The 20,857-nt window shown below is 47.9% G+C and overlaps 1 protein-coding gene across 1 annotated transcript in view; it reads left to right on the top strand.

Annotated features, from left to right (window-relative positions):
- LOC140909091 (solute carrier family 23 member 1-like) overlaps positions 1 to 20,857 on the top strand; it is an 83,244-nt gene that overhangs the window by 46,387 nt on the left and 16,000 nt on the right. The window contains exons 4-5 of the mRNA XM_073337594.1: positions 3,998 to 4,157; positions 7,401 to 7,582. Of these exons, the coding sequence (XP_073193695.1) occupies positions 3,998 to 4,157; positions 7,401 to 7,582 (342 nt within the window). The remainder of the gene's footprint in view (positions 1 to 3,997; positions 4,158 to 7,400; positions 7,583 to 20,857) is intronic.

Raw genomic sequence — 20,857 nt, 5'->3', positions numbered from 1 at the left:
GAGCTTTCGTGAGCTACAGCTCACTTCATCGGATGTTTACCGTGGAAACTGCAGCAGACTTTATATACACACAGAAATCATGAAACAATACCTCCTCCCACCCCACCAGCAGGACAGTGGGGTGGGAGGAGGTATTGTTTCATGATTTCTGTGTGTATATAAAGTCTGCTGCAGTTTCCACGGTAAACATCTGATGAAGTGAGCTGTAGCTCACGAAAGCTCATGCTCAAATAAATTGGTTAGTCTCTAAGGTGCCACAAGTACTCCTTTTCTTTTTGCTAATACAGACTAACACGGCTGTTCCTCTGAAACCTATACTTATACAATGTTATACTTCCACACAGGCCAGTTAATAGACTTGGGCTAGCGAGGCTCATGCTAGAGCTCTTGAAGCTGCGTAGCCAGTGCTTAGGAGCTGCAGCTTGGGCTGGAGCGTGGGGTCTGAAGCCCAAGGAGGGAGGTGGGCCACACTCCAGCCCAAGTTGCAACCTCAAAGCACTGGCTACGCAGCTTTTTTTTAAGAGCTCTAGCATGAGCCTCGCTAGCCCGAGTTTATTGACTGGGCTGGGAGGCTCGCTGCTGTGGGCTGTGTAGACATTCCTTATGGAGCCCTGTTGAAAGGGTTACGACTAAGTTGGCTGCCAGAGCCCTCAGACCCCATTCCCAGAGTGCTTGGAGTCAGAGGTGGGGAGAGAAGGAACTAGAAATCCCTGCTGGGACTGGTTAAGGAGGTTTCTGCATGGGATGATCTGGATGAGCCGTCCACTGGACCAAAGTCAAGTCAGGGCTGCAGATTTTCTGTTTGGAAGCTGAGAAAGATGCGACATGGCTCAGGGAGTCCCTGCTAAATTCCCACTTCCCTGAAGGGAGTTTGTACAGCTGAGTCTTTAGCTGCTTGGACCAGGTATTTCTAGCACTGCAGTGATGAGAATCCACTAGGGAAAGATTTGACCAGCTACTGAGAGCCAGCTGAGACCACAGGAGGATTCCAGACCAGAGAACAGATGAGCCCAGTTGAGAGAGGACCCTGACCCACCCAGGGGTGGGGAAAAATGATGTTTATTTAAAAGCAGGCCCATGCCCCAGCACTGCAATACAGAATCCCAGGATGTTCAGTCTCAGCCTATCATTCACCTTGGGAAGGTGTTAGGGAGGAAGCAGGAGTTTGGAAAAGTTTGAGTGTGTTAGGAGGTGGGGAGTTGGTTTATTTACAAATGTTGGTTAACTATTAGTTAACCTTTTTAATCCTTTCCTTTACCATGTCCTATTTTCCTGTCTCTCCTCCCCTGTCCCAGTTATAGGGTTATGTTTGGTGTGTATCATTCTGTTGATGTTTGTTTTATTTACTTTATTGTCCCCCTGGGTACTGGACGTAGCACCCCTTGTCCGCTACAAACATGGCCATTAATTTCTCAAGGGACAGCGCCCCTGTGTATCTGGCACAGCATGGAGTCATTTGAGGAACCATGAGTCAAGAAGAGGAACCCAGGACCTGACCTGTTCAAGAAGAGGGGAGAAGCTGCTCCAAATATTGGTCTTAGCAAGCACCAGGCAGAGAAGAGGGCTTAAGCTATGCCGGGGGGGTTACACAGCATTTATATCATCATATTGTCAAGACCTGCTCTAAGCAGCATTATATGATGACATGGTGGTAAAACTCCCTGAGCCTAGTGTATGCTATTGCTCCCACAATAAGGAGCTCTGATGGCCCAGGACTGGTGCTGCAGCACCAGTGGGAGATTTTCAGAAAGAGCTCAGTGCGGATTCTGCCTTGTTCTGTGGGATAACAAGGTAATAAAGCTTGGAGCAGGGGCTGAAGGGTGGGGTGGGGGCAAAAGAACAGGGAGGTCTGATTTAAGGAGAGAGTATCGGTATCCCACTAGCATGTATGAAGTCCCCATGGAGGCAATTTAACACAGGTGATAAAGGCCTAAAAAAGATTAAGCTGTTTGCGTACTGTCAGGCTGACAATTGTTTAATCTATGTAAAGTATGGATCCCAAGTTGAAAGGCGTTATAGAAGGCAAAGTACTATTACTTATTCAAAACTATAGAGTGTGTGTGTGTGTGGGGGGGGGGGGGGAATTGGAGCATTTAGGCCAGCCTGGAAGCCCTGTGTTATCATTTGGCATTGCTACGTGAGAGACAACGGGCTCAGTTTTCCTCTCCCGCTTCAGGGTACAAATAATTTCTGTTCACTTTGGTGCAATCATGTGCAGATACCACAACACGTCTCCTCTTCTAGCTTCTGATAAGCCTAGTGGGCCAGAAGTATACAGAGAAGGGTCCAGTGGCTCGGGTTCTAATCTGAGACTCTGGGGATCTAGGTTCTTGCTCTGCCACAGGCTCCATGGGCAGGCCGCTTAATGTTTTCTGTGTCTCAGTTCCCCAGGTGTGTATTGGCAGTGATAGCACTTCCCTACATCACATGGGTGTTGTGAGGATGAATACAGTACAGATTGTGAAGAGCTCAAATACTACAATAATGGGGGCCACATACGTACCTTAAATGGACAGAAGTGTGGGTGTTGCACTGGAAGGTTTGAGGGGCCACAGAATTAATTATATGCTAGTTGGGAGTGAAACCCTTGCAGTGAGTTCTTGGGTGAGGTAGTGGCATCCTCCTCTAGGAAACGCAATATTACCAGCCCCACCCACACAAAAATCATGTCAGCTCAGCCAAAGTCACAAGGTTGTTGGGTTTTTTCTAAGTAAAAAAATTGAGGATCATTTATTTTCCTTCTGGCTTTCTGAGACTTTAGAGTGCACTTGCTTCACATTTCCATGATTTTCTCTGCAACTATGAGGGACAGAAACTTAATGAAAGCTGATATTTTCAGGCAGTCTCTTGATCCCTGAAACTGGGTTTTTAAGAAAAATCCCAGCTATCACAATAAAATGGTGAGCGTTGCAACACTGGAAACCTTGTCAGAGAATTCTGGACTTGGTGCAATCTGCACTTTGGAGATGTCATGAACTGCATTCAGAGGGGATGACTCCGTCAAGGGCCATCACCCCAACATTCCTTCAATTTGGTGGCAGAATTTTAACCAGGGACTCTCAGCAGCCCCCTCCAGTAGATCACTGCTTCACTGAGAGTTACTTGTAGCCTGTTTACAGAGAATCAGGCCCCTTATTTAAGTCTCAGACTGGGTCTCTTTCCCTTCCCTTTTGCTGTTTCCTAGAACTTCCCCCTCTGCCCGGTCACACTTAGCCACAAACTTCTGCCAGTTGGGTTTCAGAGTAGCAGCTGTGTTAGTCCATATTCGCAAAAAGAAAAGGAGTTCTTGTGGCACCTTAGAGACTAACAAATTTATTTGAGCATAAGCTTTGAGCTGTAGCTCACGAAAGCTTATGCTCAAATAAATTTGTTAGTCTCTAAGGTGCCACAAGTACTCCTTTTCTTTCTGTCACTCTTTCTCTGCTTTGGTTCCTTTCCTTTTCTCTTCCCTTGTTCTTTTACCATCTTGTAGCACAAAGATCTGATCCGAAACATACAGACACATGCTTTAAGATGACTGTTTTCCCTCCTTAAAAACTACCGCAAATAGGGGTGAGGGATCCAAAGTTTGAATCCAGAAGCAGCATTTTCCAATTCTTGGGGTACTACTATTGTGTCAAAATACATACCAACTCTTGGGTATTGTTGGTGACAGGGTTCCCAGAAATAATCAGTGTTTTGAAGAGGAAATTGCCAAAGGCAAACATGAGAGAGGCTGAATCCCCCTTTTGAAATAAAACTTTAGTGTAATTGTGTGGCTTAAAGACTCCTCTTTGTTGTCAGGTCTCTGCTGAGACCACTGGATTTCCCCTGACTCTCTGCATGCTGAGGTGCTTACTGATCCATCTCATCCACCCAAGTCAATCACTCTGAAATATCCTTTCTGTATCTCACTGGAGGAAGACAGTACTACTAACCAAATACTTCCCCTGCCCTGCCCGAGGTGGTTTCCCAGAGATCAAATAGCTTAACTCTCTGCCCTCTGGCTTGTTTCCAGGTTGCCCATTCTCCAAGGAGGGACTTTTGCATTCTTGACTCCTTCCCTTGCCATGCTCTCCCTCCCTAACTGGAGATGCCCTGCGTGGACGCAGAATGCCAGCCAGGTGAATGCTACTTCGCCGGAGTTCATCGAGGTCTGGCAGTCAAGGATGCGAGAGGTAATCCCTGTGAGCTACTGCCAGAAGGGCAGCTATAAAAACCTGAGGTGTATCATCTGAATGGGCCTTGAGGTGTTAGAGGGAACATCAGGTCCCAGGAGACATACCTTTTTACTTGTAAATACAAGGCTACATTCTAACTTGCACCGCTACAGACATCTGTGGTTTATAGACTTTACTCATGAACTTGTCCCGAAGGCTGAGGAAATGCTGTTAGAGTATTTTATTTTCTGGGAAAACATATTCCATGTCAGGGCCGTTTCTGTGGTAACTAGTGACCATCCCAGAGCCATCTATTGCTAGGGACCCCTCCCTCAGTGGAGTTCCGCTATAGCAGTTCTCCTCCCCTGCTGTGGTTTCCTTAAACACCATCCCTCAATGGAATGGGTTCTTCAGCATGAAGAGGGTCCATAGAAAAGAATATACAGCCTAGAGCTGAATTACGCTTCCTGTGTAATCTCTACTGGGCTAGCGGGGAATAATACACCTTGTTCAACCCCCAGCTCTTCCCTCCATGCCGATCTCCACCGAGGGAGGAGTTCCCCCCAGGAAGGGAAGGAGGAGGGTACTTCAGAGGTGGCTGATACTTCCATCCCCTTCTGCAGAGGTCCTTCCCTGGGTATTGATCTGAGAGATGTGATCCAGACCATTGTAGCTACTGGTCATGTTAGCAGAACATGGAGGACACAAATGATCATAAACAAGAAGGCAAATAATATGGTCTGCTGGCTAAAGCATGGGGACTTGTAGTCAGGCCACCTGTGACCTTATCTCAGATCTGTCACTTAGTCACTGTTTGACCTTGAACAAGTTGCTTAGCCGCTCTGTGCCTCCGTTTTTCAGCCTGCTGGAGCACTGTGAAACAGCTTATGTTTGTCAAGAGCTTTGAGATCCTGGCTGAAAGCTGCAGTACAGTGCAGAGCATTCGTATTACGGTCACTGTTGACCCAAGTAAGTACAGTGCAGTCACAGGATAACTGTTTTCTTGCCTTCTCATTTTGGTCAGTGGTTTTCAACCTTTTTTTCTTTGCAGACCCCTAAAACATTTTCTAATGGAGGTGCAGACCCCTTTGGAAATCTTAGACATAGTCTGCAGACCCCAGGTTGGAAACCACTGATTCAGGGGTTTGAGCCTCAAGGTGTTAAAAACTTCATCTCACTGTAGGTGGTGGGCGTTGAGGGCACTCAGCACCTCACAGGGTCAAGCCTCATCATGAGAGCCAAGGTATCTAGTAATTCATTCATTATTTAGTGGGATTAACTAATAACTCGTATGTAGGGTAAATAAACACTATTTAAATACACAACAGTTACCAAGCACACAAAGGTTGCATGGTGAGCAATGTGTCCTGCAGAGGAAAGCAATACTCAGATAAATCAGATGCCTGGCTATCCACATGCCCACTAGCCCTATCTCCTAATCTAAGTGCTGGTGTACTGTAGTTCCCTGGCTGTCTTCTCCTGTTTATCTGAACATGTTTGGTATTGCCCAATGACTCTGATATTTAAGGAGTTTATTGGACTGGTCTGCCTGTGACTATATTTGCAACCCACAGAGAGAAACAGAAGGGACTTCCAGGTCATCCAGCACTTTGAAAATTTAAATAGAAAAATTTAATTTCTGTGTTCAGCTGAAGATTCCCTTTGCTTTGTTATACCAATAAAATAAAAACCAGCAGGATCTTATTCAAGGGAAGAAGGCAAAATGCCACATTTATTGTGAACACAGAATCCTAGTAAGCATTTAGTTATAGCTATAACATTCCATTCAATTTCATACTTATTCACACACACACACACACACACACACGAGGTTCTGCAAAGTTATCATAGTTACCAGCCTTAGAGTTGCTCGTGCCAAGCCACTGGCTAGGTGGTCTGGACACCAGGAGGGAGCAGGGCCTTGTCAGATGCTCATCTGATGCTCCTAGAAGTTGGCTTGCAGAATCAGACCCCAAAGTTCTCACTTTCTAGAGTCCATTTTTACAGGAATTTATTCCTATGCCAGTCTATGGGAATTGCTTCATCATGCTGCCGCTGAATCAATCAGCAGATTGCACATTCCTGACGGCTCCATGCTGCTAGATGTTACCTTGTTCTTCGGTTCTCCCATCCTTGAGGCTGTTGGGTGGATTCCAGTCTGCCCTCCGGGGGTCATCTGGTTGTCTCCACTCTGTGCATTCTTCGGCAGATCAGTACTGAACTCCTGGGCTGGCACCTCCCTGATCATTCATTTATTATCCACACCAAGCATCCACCCACATACATCCTCTATCTCTATTTTAATCACAATTGTGAACAAAGCTAGATAAATACAACAAAAGGACAGGGAATCTGTGTGCTGTTTCTGTTGTTACAGAGTATCGCTTTGAGTCTCTCCCTATGTGAGTAGTTGTTACAAAGTATTGCTTTGAGAACAGACTCTGTCATAGGATATACTAACACAATTAGCAGCTTGCAAGTTTCACACAGAGAGGGAGAGAAACAGTAAAAAGAGACCAAAACCAAGAGACCTCTTAATTAGTAATACCCTGGAATTTAAACTATGGTGAGTCAAACTCATTTGTGATTTTAATACAGAACTTCTTTAATATGATCCAACAACTTCCCTGGCTGAGCCTCAGGAGATCAGAGCATTGGCTTGTCACGCAATCACTGGGCCTGACTCTGCAAACCTTGACTCATGCGAGTCTGCATCTGCAGGCTCAGGGCCCTGATCAGGACCTGACTAGAAATGAGTTAGGTGGGTACACATTCTAGTTCCCCATGAGGTGCTTTGGCAGAGCCAGGTGAAAATTCAAGGCTAGAACAGTGGAGTTGGTTGATCAGGACTAAGGTGCTGGAAGAGCTGGGTTAGGATCGCTTGTGCAGTATCTGACCCTTGGTCAATGCCCATAATAGTAATTACTACTTAATTTCCCTTTAACGAACACTAACCTGTGCTCAAAGTCTTTAATAAAGGATGGGTAGATGCTAGGTTGACTTGGTTCTTGGACAGCTGGCAATTAGGTAGAATCAGAGGTAGGTAAGTCAGGTGGAGAGTTAATGGGCCTGCATTCTTGTGTGAGTGTTGCCCTCATTTAAGGTTTGAGCCAACTCCCATTGAAATCTGTGGAAAGACTCCCCCTGACTTCAGTGGGAGTTGAATCATGGCCCATAGGTGCTTTGAGCCCACCTGACTAAAATGGACTAACTCAGAAAGAAAGTCTTTAAATCTCTGCTTTCTTCCCCTCTGTTTCTCAGCTGCAGGGAGCCATCATGGTCGCTTCCTGTCTCCAAATATTTGTTGGATTTTCTGGCCTGGTTGGATTTCTGATGCGATTCATCGGTCCGTTGACCATTGCCCCAACCATAACCTTGGTTGCGCTGCCTCTCTTCAACTCTGCAGGAGATGAAGCTGGCTCACATTGGGGCATATCAGCCATGTAAGTAACACTTCACCTTCGCAAAACTGGGGTCAGATTAATGGGATAAATAGTCTAAATCAGAAATTGGATCCGTCATTACCCGCTGGTGGGGAAATGACCTCTGGATTCTAAATGCACTGTTAAATGCTGACAGGGTACTGAGCGTTGCACAAGACACCGATGGTAACACAGACCCTGCCCCAAAGAGATTATAGCCTTTACATTTACACACATACCACAAACAGAAAATGCATTTGATTTTTAAAATTCCAAAGCAGCAACAAACAAACTAATTGTTATTTTTGTGTGGCATCTTCAGTGTACAAATGCTCTGTCATAGTCGTTCTGTTACACGTGTGCATATGTATGTATGTGAGACTCATCCCTGCAGAGCCTCTTGCTGGTCTCTCAGGGAATTAGCTCTTCCAGCCTCCGGAGCACCCTCTGCAGGCCAGTGTCCCGCTTGCCACTGGCCCCCATGTCCCTCCCGGACCCCGGTTCCCCTTTCCCTAGGGTGCTGCTCCCTGGCAGTGCCCCACAGTCTCTGGGTCTCCCCTCCCCGATGAACCCTCACCTCACTTCAGTCTTTGGCTACTGCCCAGTCACCATCTAGCCCCCGTTCACTGGGGCAGACTGCAGTGTATTAGCCAATCATCACAGGCAAGGGGGGTTTAGACCTGCTGCCTCTGCCTACCCGTGGGCTGCCCCCTGAAACCCCAGTACCTATCTTAGGCCATCTGCCAGGCCTGCAGCCTGGGGCTTTTCCAGTCTGGAGCCTCCCAGTTCCTCTGGCCTTTCCCAGCCCTGCTTCACCTTAGGTACCCAGGTATGCTCCCCAGCAGCCAGGCCCTTCTCCGTCTAAATGTAGAGAGAGACTTTGTCTGCTCTTACCCCACTGCCCTCTTATAAGGGCCAGCTGAGCCCTGATTGGGGCGTGGCCACAGCTGAGCCTGCTTCCCCCAGTCGGCCTGGGAACTGCTTGCTCCCAGCCACAGCCCACTTCTGGGCTGTTTTAAGCCCTTTAAGGCCAGAGCGGGTGACCAGTGGGTATGTGAGTATGTACTACCCACAAAAACTACATTAAAAGAACATTATTAAGGTTGCAAAGTCAAGCAGTCAGAAGTTAAGAAATGCCAGAATTAAGGTTGCCTGTGCAATCTTAATTCAGCCCCTTTGTTCGTATGCATTGAGTCTTCAATTACACGATCCTTGTGTGTGTAGGCTGGGGGGAATACCAAAGAAACCCCCTTTTTGAAGTTAAAAGCTACATTGCTGGAACTACATAAAAATGAGGAAGTTGGTTAAACAGAAATTAGAAGGAACAGTCATGAATGAAATGCCTGCAAGCTGAATGAAAACTAGTTAAAAACACTATAATAGAGGCTCATGCTAAATGTATACCCAATTTCTTTAAATAAATAGTAAGAGTATTAAGTGCCACGTGTCTACACAGAGTAAAAGAGGCAGTTAAAGGTTAAGAGACATCCTTTAAAATGGGAAATAAAATCCTAGTGAGGAAAATAGAAAGAAGCATCAACTCTGGCAAGACAAGTATAAAAGTATAATTAGGCAAAAAAAGAAGTTGAAGAGTAACTAGCAAAAGACACAAAAACTAAAACCAACCAACTTCAGAAGCAGGAAGCCTGCCAAACAGTCAGTGGGGCCACTGGACTATAGAGGTGCTAAACGAGCACACAAGGAAGACAAGGCTGTTGTGGAGAAGCTAAATGAATTCTCTGCATTAGTTTTCACTGTGAGGAAAATGCTCATATCTGAGCCATTCTTTTCAGGTGACAAATCTGAGGAACTGTTTCAGATTGAGGTGTCAGCAGAGGAGGATTTAGAACACATTGATAAACTAAACAGTAATAAGACACCAGGGCCAGATGGCATTCACCCAAGAGTTCTGAAGGAACTTAAATACAAAACTGTGGTATATAACCTATCGCTTGAATCAGCCTCTGTACCAGGTAATTGGAGGATACCTACGGTAATGCTGATTTTTTAAAGAGAGATACAGAGGCGATCCTGGCAATTACAGGCTAGTAAGCCTAGCTTCAGTACTGGGCAAACTAGTTGAACCTATAGTAAAGAACAGACGTATCAGATACCTAAATGAACATAGTATGTTGGGGGAAGAGTCAACACAATTTTTGTAAAGGAAAATCATGCCTCACCAATCTAATAGAATTCTTTGAAGGTGTCAGCAAGCATGTAATGGTGATCCAGTGGATATAGTGCACTTATATTTTCAGAAAAGCTTTGACAAGTTCCTACACCAAAGGCTCTTAAGCAAAGTACGCAGTTATGGGAATCAGTAACTAGTTAAAAGCCATGAAGCAAAGGGTAGGAATAAATGGTTGGTTTTCACAGTGGGCAGAGGTAAATAGCAGGGTCCTCCAAGATTCTGTAGTGGAACGAGTGCTGTTCCACATATTCATAAATGATGTGGAAAAGGCAGAAAACAGTGAGGGGACAAAGTTTGCAGATGATTCAGAATTACTCAGGATAGTCAAGTTCAAAGCTGAGTGCGAAGAGTTACAAAGGGAAAACTGGGTGACTGGGCAACAAACTGGCAAATTGAAATTCAGTGTTGATAAATGCAAAGCAATGAACATTGGAAAACATAACAATCCATACAAAATGATGGCGTCTAAATGAGTTTTTACCTTCAAGAAAGACATCTTGGAGTCACTGTGGATAGTTCTCTGAAAACATCTGCTCAGTGTGTAGCAGCAGTCAAAAAAGTGAACAGAATGTTTGGAGCCGTTAGGAAAGGGATAGATAATAAGACAGAAAATATCATAATGCCTCTATATTAATCCCTGGTATGCCCACACTTTGAATACTTCATGCAGTTCTGGTCGTCCATCTCAAAAAAGATATATTGGATTTGGAAAAAGTAGAGATAAGGGCAACAAAATGATTAATGGTGTGTAACAGCTTCCATACAAGGAGAGATTAAAAAGACGGGGACTGTTCATCCTAGAAAAGCTAAAACGAAGGGGCTATGATAGAGATCTATAAAATTATGAATGGGATGAAGAAAGTGAATAAGAAAATGTTATTGATCCCTTCATATAACACTGGAACCAGGGATCACCCAGTGAAATTAATAGGCAGAAGAAAGTACTTCACATAATGCACAGCCTGTGGAACTCATTGCCAGGTGATGTTTTGAAGGCCAAAAGTATAATTGGGTTCAAACAAGAATTAGATAAGTTCCTGGAGGACAGGTCCAACAATTGCTATTAGACAAAATGGTCAAGGATGCAACCCCATGCTCTGGTGTCCCTAGACCTCTGACTGCCAGAAGCTGAGACTGGGCAACAGAGAATGGCTCGCTCTATAATTGCCCTGTTCTTTTCATTCCCTCTGAAGCATCTGGTGACGGCCACTGTGTGAAGACAAGACACTGGGCTTGATGAACCATTGGTCTGACCTAGTATGGCTGTTCTTATGATCACATATTTTTCCCCATAGGCACCTGCCTCATTCATTGTACAGGATGGTGCTCACTTAACGAGTAGCTATTCAATATTGTGTTGTCTTCTCATTGGTCAATACTATGGCCCTAGTCTTTATTTCCTGCACACTATTCAAGCCCTACTCTGCAGAGAGAATTATTTATTTTCCCATGGACTTTTCTGTGGAGCTCATCACTATAGTATCTGAGTGTTTCACAAATTCTAATGGATTTATTTTCACTACACCATGGTGAGATGAGGGGCTGTTATCCCCATTTTATGGCTGGGGAACTAAAGCCCAGAGAGATCAAATTAAAAAGTGTTCACGTCTGGGTTCCCAAGTTGAGACACCTGGGACTTGATACAGGTCCCACTGACTTCAGTTGTAGCTGTGAATGCTCAGCGTTTCTGAAAACAGACGTTGGGATCTCAAGTCAGGCATCCAAAAATGACACAGCCACTTAATGTCTACCTGTGAAAGGTCTGGATTAAGTGACTTTCCCAGCATCATATAACTCTGTGGCAGAGGCAGGGTTAGCATCCAGTTCACCAGGACAGCATAGTTGTTCAACCATGAGACCATCCTTTCTTTTCCTGCAATCTCCTGCCTCTTTCACTACACAACTTGCAATTCAGCTGGTCCATCCTGTACCATGCCTAGAGAACACCTTCATGCACTCATGTTTCACTCCATCGACTTCCTCTCTCTTGTGTCCTCCCCTGACGCCAAGTGGTGAGACCTGATGCCACCTGAGGAGGGCAAGGAACTCCATGGGGCTAGCCTATACTCCACTCTGATGTCACGGCCTGCCAGGGATATTAATTGGAAGCTCCTCTACAGAGCTGAGAGCACAGGCATATGCCTGGCATGGTTCACAGGCTCCACCACAGCTGTCCCTTTTGCGGTGAGAGGGAGACCCTGTCACATGTCTATGCAGGGTGCATCAGGTGGCAGCCCCTCTTCTGACTCCTTCAGAATCTCTGACTCAGGTTCTGGCTGTACTTTCCCCATACCTCCTGATCTGTGCTCCCCCACAAAGTTGCAGAATCTCCTCGTCGACCTATTCCTGGGGCTGGCCAAGATGGCCATCCATCCCTCCAGGAGGAGGAAGGCGGATGGGGGAAATACTCTGCAACTGTGGGGCCTATTTCCATTTCCTTGTTCGATCACGCCTCCAGGCTGAGTTCCTCTCGGTGGTGTCCACTGACTCCTTCAGTGCCTTTGAAAAGCAGTGGGTGCCGTCGGAGTTCTCTGCTTGATTGCTTCTTTTGGTTCTCTGATTTTCAACCAATGACCTCACTCCTGTTCCTGTTTCTCTCTGCCCCTCCCCCCTGCATTGTCCCACTCCCTCACTTGTAGCTTGGGCTTAGCAGCATCTCCCCCTAGCTGGGGGTGGGAGGCCTTTAGCTTTGGGCAAGTCGAGACCCACCTGTCCCAGATCTACACCTTCCAACTTCTGCAACCATTGTAGCAGGGGGTCCTACAGACAACAGCCCTGATTCATCCCCAGAACAGGTTCACCCTGTGCACTGAATGAGGCTAGGGTCCTATGGGAAAAAAGAGCATGTAACTATAGGCTGTATTATAATGCATATGCATAGGGGCTGAATTAAGGTTGCACAGGCAGCCTTACTGCTGGCATTTCCAAACTTCTGAGTGCTTAAATTTAAAATCTTAATGTTTTAATATTCTGCCCTGTCCCCATCAACCTGTCCCTGTCTCTTCCTCACCCCTGGTTCCTTGTCTCGGTCCCATTCACTTAGCCAGTACGAGGCGCCACTCCTCAGGATTCTCATCCCAGGCCTAGCCTCCTTGCCTAGATAGTCTTAGTCCCCTCACTCCTGGCTCTTTGTCTCTCTCCCTCGTGTGCATAGACTGGCTCTGTCCTACCTTCTCTCCCCAGGGTCCTCATCCAATCTGTCCCCCTCAACACCTCCTCCCCATCCTTGTCCCAGTCTTTGCCCAGCCAGTCCTAGTTCTCCCTGCACAGCCCAGATTCTTGTTAGATCTGTCCTGTCCCTGTCCCCCCCTCTCCCCTCCCCGGTTCCCTCCACCACATTCCTAGCCCCAGTCTCCTTGTCCTGCCAATCCTAACCTCCCTTCAATTCTAGTCTCTTCTTGGTCTTCCTGCCCCTTCCTCCAAGACAACTAACTCTTATTCCTTCCTCTGTTTACCTCACTGGCTCCTAGTCTACCAACCTCCTCTGTCCTGCCACCCTCTAGTGCCAGTCTCACTAGACCCCCTTGTCCCAATCTACTCCTTTCCCTCCCTGCAGGTATGGCTCTTGTCCCCTCTGCAATTGCATCAGATGGCTTCCTCCTCCACAGTGCCTGGATACCAGGAGGGAGGGGTGGCACTGAGAGTACAGGAGAGACAGGCTCCCTTCTCTCCATTCTGGTGCCCAGTTTCACCCTGGCCCAGAGCAGCTGGGAACATCCTTTTCAGGGCAACTCTATCTTTGTCCCTGTATGCCTAGGTGAAAGTCTGCTCTGTTGCTCTGTGGGCATGGTGCATATGCTGTCGGGTCAGCACTAGGAGCTGAAAGAGGCTGGAGCATGCTCAGTGAGGATATAATCTTCAGAAATGTTAGCTGCTAAAATCAAATAACTTTCTAATGAGTATATGCAAACTGTAATTTTTTTCCCCAAAGGCTAATAACTTGGATACATTTGGGTGGATTTTCACAGGATGGCAAAAGGCACATTCCTGACCCAACGACCAAATTTCAAGGCATGGTCATGCTGGAGCTGTTCAAAGAAAAGGTTTTCAGAACTTTTTACTATGGGTAAAGCAACTGAGTTTCCGTAGCCTCATTCTTGGAAATGGCTGATCTGTTTTAGCTGAAATTTTTCAAACGTAGGCATCCTGAGTCAGACAACCAGCATGCAAAACTTTAGCCTGAATGATTGTAGGTTGTTTTCGGTTGCTTATAAAATTGGCTGGCCTTATAATAGGAGGTGTTGGGTAACCTTAACAGGCAGTACTATCAGCTCCACCTAAAATACCATTTTTCAAACCATTCATAAACCTACCAACAATCTTCATTGGTCCAAGCGCACAAAAGGGCAGATATGTTGGGTTCTGTAGCTTTAGAAATTGGGAAAAAGAAACCGGTGTCTGTGAAAGCTTTCCATGCCTAACCAGTGTCACGGAGTCACCGGGCGATGCTCTGGAGTGACTCCATATGAAGCCAGTCGGGACTCTGGGGGATCCTCCTCTCTCTGAGCAGACTGTCTCCAGGGCAAGAAGCTTAACAGCTTCGACCTTCCTGGGTCTGACCTTGGAGCATTCAGCATCCCATTCCACACCGTGTGCTTCCCACAGCGAGTCCGCACCGGCGGGGCTCCTGAGGAAGCCAGAGGGCCCTGCACCCCACCTACGCAGTCAGATGTGATTCTCGGCCAGCCAATAAAACAGAAGGTTTATTAGACGACAGGAACATGGCCTAAAACAGAGCTTGTAGGTACAGAGAACAGGACCCCTCAGTCCGGTCCGTCTTGGGGGGCAGGGAGGCCAGAGCCCCATCTGGGCCTCCCTCCATTTCCCCACCCAGCTCCAAACTGAAACTCTCCTGTCCCTCCTCTCGCCTTTGTCTCTTTCCCAGGCCAGGAGGCCACCTGATCTCTTTGTTCTCTAACACCTTCAGTTGGCAACCTTTATAGAGGAGAGGCCCAGGCCATCAGTTGCCAGGAGACAGGGTATCGACCGTTCTCTGTGCAGACGCCATCACACTGGGCTTCTAGGGCTCTGCAACAATCACACATCCTTATCCCACCACTGGCACCAGCTGTCACAGAGTCACCGGACAATGCTTTGGAACTACTCCATACGAAACCAGTCAGGACTCTGGGGGAGCCTCCCAGTCTACTGACAGAGAGGAGGCTCCCCCAAAGTCCTGACTGGCTTTGTATGGAGTAGTTCCAGAGCATTGCCCGGTGACTGTGTGACAACTGTTGTTAGAGGTGGGTTCTACTGCACCCTGTGAATGGCGCTTCTTGCAGTAAGTGACTGGGGAGCAGTAAAATGAAGGGGGATTAATGAGGACCAGGCATGCTGAAGGCTCAGAGAGGAGTGGTTTCGGGGGGCAGAGGAGCTACGCTTAACCCCTGGGAGTGTGACCAGCAAGAAGGACTGTTGCAGTAACGGGTCTCCCTGGGGACTGCGGTGAGCAGTCTCAGGGGTGGAGGAGTCTGCGGCTCGGCCCTGGGAGAGAGGTGGTGACCTGGAGAAGGGCTGGCACACTAGGGGCTCTTCCTTGAAACCATGGGGAGCTGAGAGCGCACAGGCCTGCGAGTCCACAGCAACTTGGGAGCAGCGAAGTGATAGCCTATCACCATCTCCTTAAGAAGGACATTGTAAACCTGTGCAAAAAGAGAGGGTTACGGGTTGGAAAGTTCACCAAAGCACAGTTAGTCATGCAGCTGGAAAATGATGACTGCCTAAGGAGCAGATTCCTGACCCAGATGGGGCTACAAGAGGATCTGGGAGCAGCTGGAGCGGTAACCAGGCATCCCCAAGACTCCTGTCCCCGACTAGATGGGGGTCTTCATGATCGGGGTCCCCATCAGGGGGTCAGACACAGATGGGACTGGAGCTGAGTCCGAAGGAGCGAGAGGACCATGAGAGACAGCGAGAGCCCAAGAAAGAACTGCAGAAGAAGCAGCAGCAGCAGCATGAACTGGCGATGGGGGAGCAGAGAGGGGGTAGGGATAGGGATAGAGAGGGGGTAGGGATAGGGAACTTCCCAGGGGTGAGTGGGGATAGACCCTGGGTTGCCAGTTCTGCTGGGAACCTTGATACTAAATTGCTGCCCCTGGTTAAGGAGTGGGGGGATGTGGATGCCTACCTCAGTGCCTTCAAGCAGGCTGGTGATTTGAACCAGGGGGACCCTGCGGAAAAGCCCCGGTATGTAGCTCCCTTTCTGGGTCCCAAGGACATAGATGCCATCAGCCAGATGGGTGGGTGGTGGACAGGCTTCCACTCCTGGCCCCAGCCTATATGTCTTAGCGTGGAGTTTCCTGGGCTCAGGCCCCTCAGAGTCCCAGTGGGAGTGGAAGGTGATGGTCAATGGGGAGACATTCCTGGGGTGGCGACATGCTGGGACAGAGAACTGTTGTCAGACCCCGGGTGGTGTAGGCCCACCAGATGCTGAGGGGCTTTGTGAACTGGGTGAAGGTCCCAGGTATGAAGCCCCTCTCCCTGCCTATGGCCCAGATCCCTGTGAAGACACAGGAGGGGTCGGTCTGGCTGGTAGTTGGGGTTCTCCAGGATATCAACTGTGAGGTCCTGTTGGGGGATGACTGTCTTTCTTTGGGACAGGATCCAGGCCGAGCTCCTGTAACGGCCGAGGATTTGAATTTGAATCCAGGGAAACAATTGGCTAAGATGGAAATGGTCAGTGAAAAGGCAAATGACCTGGCTGGCCAGTGGGAGGAGCTGCTAAGCTCGGGATACCTGCCTGCCTGTAATCAGCCTCCTAGGGCAGAGTGGGATGGAGAGATGCTCCCCACCCCCGTGCACACCTGAGAGGGTGCTCACACTGGCTCTGATGCTGTGATCAAAGCAGCGAGCTCACTGCCTGCCCCCACTGGGACAGCAAAGGCAGCACTGAGCATGGGGGGAACGGAGACCCCAGCTGAGTGTGGGGAGACACAGGCGGGGCAGGACGGCTGCCAACAAGGTTTGCTTGGTCCAGAGGGGCTGCTGGGAAGTGATCCCACGGCAGGGAGGGAGCTACCAGGGACAGGGCTCAGCAAGGCTGTGACCCCAGCCCAGCCAGTGAGAGGGAACAGGTCCCCATCCCTTCTCCAGCAGCTGAATTCCAGACTGAGCTGCAGAAGGAGAAGCTGAGGGAACTTGCTGGCCACCGTGCTTCCCTTGGGGAAGGCTGCAGGGAAAGATTCCTGTGGGAGAAGGGATTTCTGTACCAGGAATGGGCTCCCCCGGGGGAAGCAGAACTGTGGAGGATCAGGAGGCAGCTAGTGGTGTCCCAGAAGTATCGCCACAGGCTATTGTACCTCACCCATGATATCCCTCTCTCAGGACACCAGGGGATCCAACGCCCCAGGCAGTGGCTGTTGCAGAACTTTTACTGGCCCGGAGTCTGTGACGCAACCCAGCAGGTCCTGCGACCCTGCCAGAGGGTGGGGAAGGCCCGGGAGAAGGGTGAAGCTCCCTTGAGACCCCTGTCCATCACAGAGGAACCTTTCCAGAAGGTGGAGAAGATCAGAGATTGGCCTGTTCCCCAGACCAAGAAACGGGTCCAGGCCTTTATTGGGTTAGCAGGGTATTACCGGAGGTTTGTACCCCCTTGAGCTCCCTAGCTGCCCCCATCACTGAGCTATGTAAGAAGGGGAAGCCAGATGAGGTGGTCTGGACCAAGCAGTACCAGAGGGCTCTCTGTGCACTGAAGGAGGCTCTAATCCAGGGCCCGGTAAATCTGGTAAACCCAGACATTGCCAAGACCTTTACCGTGTTCACTGACGGGTCAGACGCAGGGCTGGGTGCGGTGCTGATGCTAAGCGGGAGAGACACCCCATCGGGTACTTGAGCAAGAAGCTGCTGCCCCGGGAGCAGAACTATGTGGCCATAGAGAAGAAATGCCTGGCCATGGTGCAGGCCCTTAAAAAGCTGCAGCTGTATCTATTTGGGCGGCGCTTTAGGCGTATACCGACCACTCTGCCCCGACGTGGCTGCATCAAATGAAAGGGGCTGATGCTGAGATGCTGGTCACAGAGACACCTGGTCAGAGGGTGGCCAAAGTCAAGATGGGGGCTCTTAACCAAGAGAGCCCAAATCACAGCCCTCCAGACTGGAGCTCTGGGAGAATCCGGAACCCAGTTTGAACCCCAGGGGTTTTGGGGTGGCAAAAGGGCACGGGCTGCATAAACCTTCCCAAATGTGGCCTCTGAGTGCCAGTCGAGCACACCCGACCTAAGGGAGGGTGTGAAACTGGAAGGGCCTGGTGAAACTCCCACCAAGGAATGGGAGAAATGCTGGGGCATCCATGGGAACGTTGGTGGGTTTGAACTTCCCCAGGTCGCTGGCTAAAGTGACCCCACTCAGTTTGGTCTCGAAGGGGGGAGAGATGTGATGAAGTGGGAATGTTCTTAATGTTTTCTCTGAATGCTTTGTGAGTGCCTCAGTTTCCATTAGGCATTTCTTAAGTATCTAGGTGGTGGGATAAGGGTGTCTGATTGTTGAAGAGCCCTAGAAGCCCAGTGTGATGGTGTCTGCACAGAGAATGGCCGACACCCTGTCTCCTGGCAACTGATGGCCTGGGCCCCTCCTCTACAAAGGTGCCAGCTGAAGGTGTTGGAGAACAAAGAGATCAGGTGGCCTCCTGGCCTGGGAAAGAGACACAGGCGAGAGGAGGGACAGGAGAGTTTCAGTTTGGAGCTGGCTGGGGAAATGGAAGGAGGCCCAGATGGGGCTCTGGCCTCCCGCCCCCCAAGACGGACCGGACTGAGGGGTCCTGTTCTCTGTACCTACAAGCTCTGTTTTAGGCCATGTTCCTGTAGTCTAATAAACCTTCTGTTTTATTGGCTGGCCGAGAATCACATCTGACTGCGGAGGTGGGGTGCAGGGCCCTCTGGCTTCCTCAGGAGCCCCGCCGGTGCGGACTCGCTGTGGGAAGCGCACGGTGTGGAATGGGATGCTGAATGCTCCAAGGTCAGACTCAGGAAGGTCGAAGCTGTTAAGCTTCTTGCCCTGGAGACAGTCTGCTCAGAGAGAGGAGGATCCCCCAGAGTCCCGACTGGCTTCATATGGAGTCACTCCAGAGCATCGCCCGGTGACTCTGTGACAGCCAGTTAGTCAATGCTCTGACTGTGTCGTGGCATATTTTTATATGGTAACAAGGATAGCCGTTCCTGTTAGTGCTTTAAATATCTTTCCTTATCTTGAGTGTTTTATCTACACGTTTTGTCTCTTAGAAAACCTCTTCATCTCATTACATCCGTGCATTTCATAGTGCTCAGAACATTATTACATTTATTGCAGTGAGCCAGGCTAAATGAGGCTATGCCAACTGTGTGGAGAGGCAGAGGCAAACCAAGACAAACGAGAGAACTTTAAATTTTTAGAACTTTATAAGGGAAAACTCAAAGATTGTAGCAGAAGCATAAATAATATACAATATTACTGAGTACTGACTACTTATATTAATAAACTAGATGTTACCAACACATTAACCTTTGCAAGCTTGTACACACTACTCTTCCTTTGTGCAGTTAACACCAAATGCATTGTTTTTACCAAGAATGAAGAAATTTACTTAATATACTGTGTCATTTTGGCAAAGAATCAACTTTTCCTCTCCTTGGTTCTAAGTCCAGCTCCACTCTTGCTGTCCTATCCTTTGTGTCTCTTTGGCTAGAAGTGCTCCTTAGATTTGGTGTTCCTGGGGCGGTCTCTCTCTTCATTGAGTTTTTCCACAAGAGGGGTTTCTTTACCTAGGGGCCCTCACTTGTCCGGTAAGTGCCTTTGACCTGTGTTCCTTCAATAGATTTTCAAACAGTCATTCTCTCTGTTCATTTACTTTAGGTCCTTTGTAGGTGGGCTTCTCATGTACTGTTTTCAGGATCTTTTTACTCTAACACAGCTTCTGATCAATTCCCTGTTCCACCAGTTATATTTCCTTTCAGTTCTTTCCCTTGAGTCGCTCTCTCCAGTACGGCTGTAGATTTTATTTCCCACTACTTCCCATTTCTAATAGTGTCTGCTCGCTTACCCTATTCAATTTTTTTCAGCTTCTACTGACTCGAAACTTCTCCTAGTTTTCCTTCTCATTTCCAAGTCCCCTATTTCTATTCTCCTGGATATCTTTTATTTTATCACCTCACTTCCTACCAAACTCCAGTTCATCTGCTAACTCAGCAGCTAGATTTTTCTCTCTTACCACCAGCTTGTCTCAACTGCCTCTCCTTCCACCATCATCTGAGCCCCTGCTGCAGCTTGAGCTACTACTGTCCCTTTGGCTGTTCCCTTCCCAGGCCAGCATTTGATGCTGCCGCATCACAACCGCAGGTCCTAATAGTACCTCAATAATTCAACTGCAGCAGGTGCTAGTGTTGGGGCCAGGTTCTGTTATCAACTCCCCATTGATTCCTATTTGGACTAATCCCTTAATTTTACATACATTTAATTTGGGTATAAAAACCTGCATGGCTCTTCAAAGGTTTAACTAACACACAGTAATAGAATGTCTGCATTTGTCTACCAGCATATCCCATCTGCTCAGCATTTGTTTGATAAATATTTTTGTTTGTTCATTCTCATCTAACTGGGGCAGGTATGGCCTGCAAGGTTGTATCCCCCAGTGGAGAATTAGCTACATAAATCCAGCAGTACAGATCACACTGTAGGAAACAACTATAAATGGGCAGTAATCACAAATATAGACCTAAAAATTGGAAATCAAACTAAAATCACTCTGAAGAAAAATGAGAACTGGGTAGAACATCCGGACATTTGGTTTTCATTCTTGTGTTTCTTTCAAAACACGAACTTGCACGGGTATTATTGGCCATCTGGATGTGACATCAGAACTGGGCCATAGCTGCCTGTGGTGGGACATTGAAAGCCTGAGATTTATCTCTCAACTGATCCTTTTCTCCTTTCCATGTGGGTTCACTTTGCCATTTAAAAAACATTGACATTGAATAAACTTTAAACCATGAAATGAATGACCTTTCCTTCTAATGAAAATAGTGGGGCCCAAGAATAGTTTCCTATACAACCTGTCTGGACACAACCGATCTCTCTATTCTGCCTCTGTTCTATTTAACGTCACGTTTAAGCTTCTGGCAGATGTCATACTTGGT

This window comes from Lepidochelys kempii, chromosome 1 (assembly GCF_965140265.1).
Source record: "Lepidochelys kempii isolate rLepKem1 chromosome 1, rLepKem1.hap2, whole genome shotgun sequence".
NCBI lineage: Eukaryota > Metazoa > Chordata > Testudines > Cheloniidae > Lepidochelys > Lepidochelys kempii.
The sequence above is the reverse complement of the archived record's forward strand: the minus strand, read 5'-3'. Positions and strand labels throughout refer to the sequence as shown.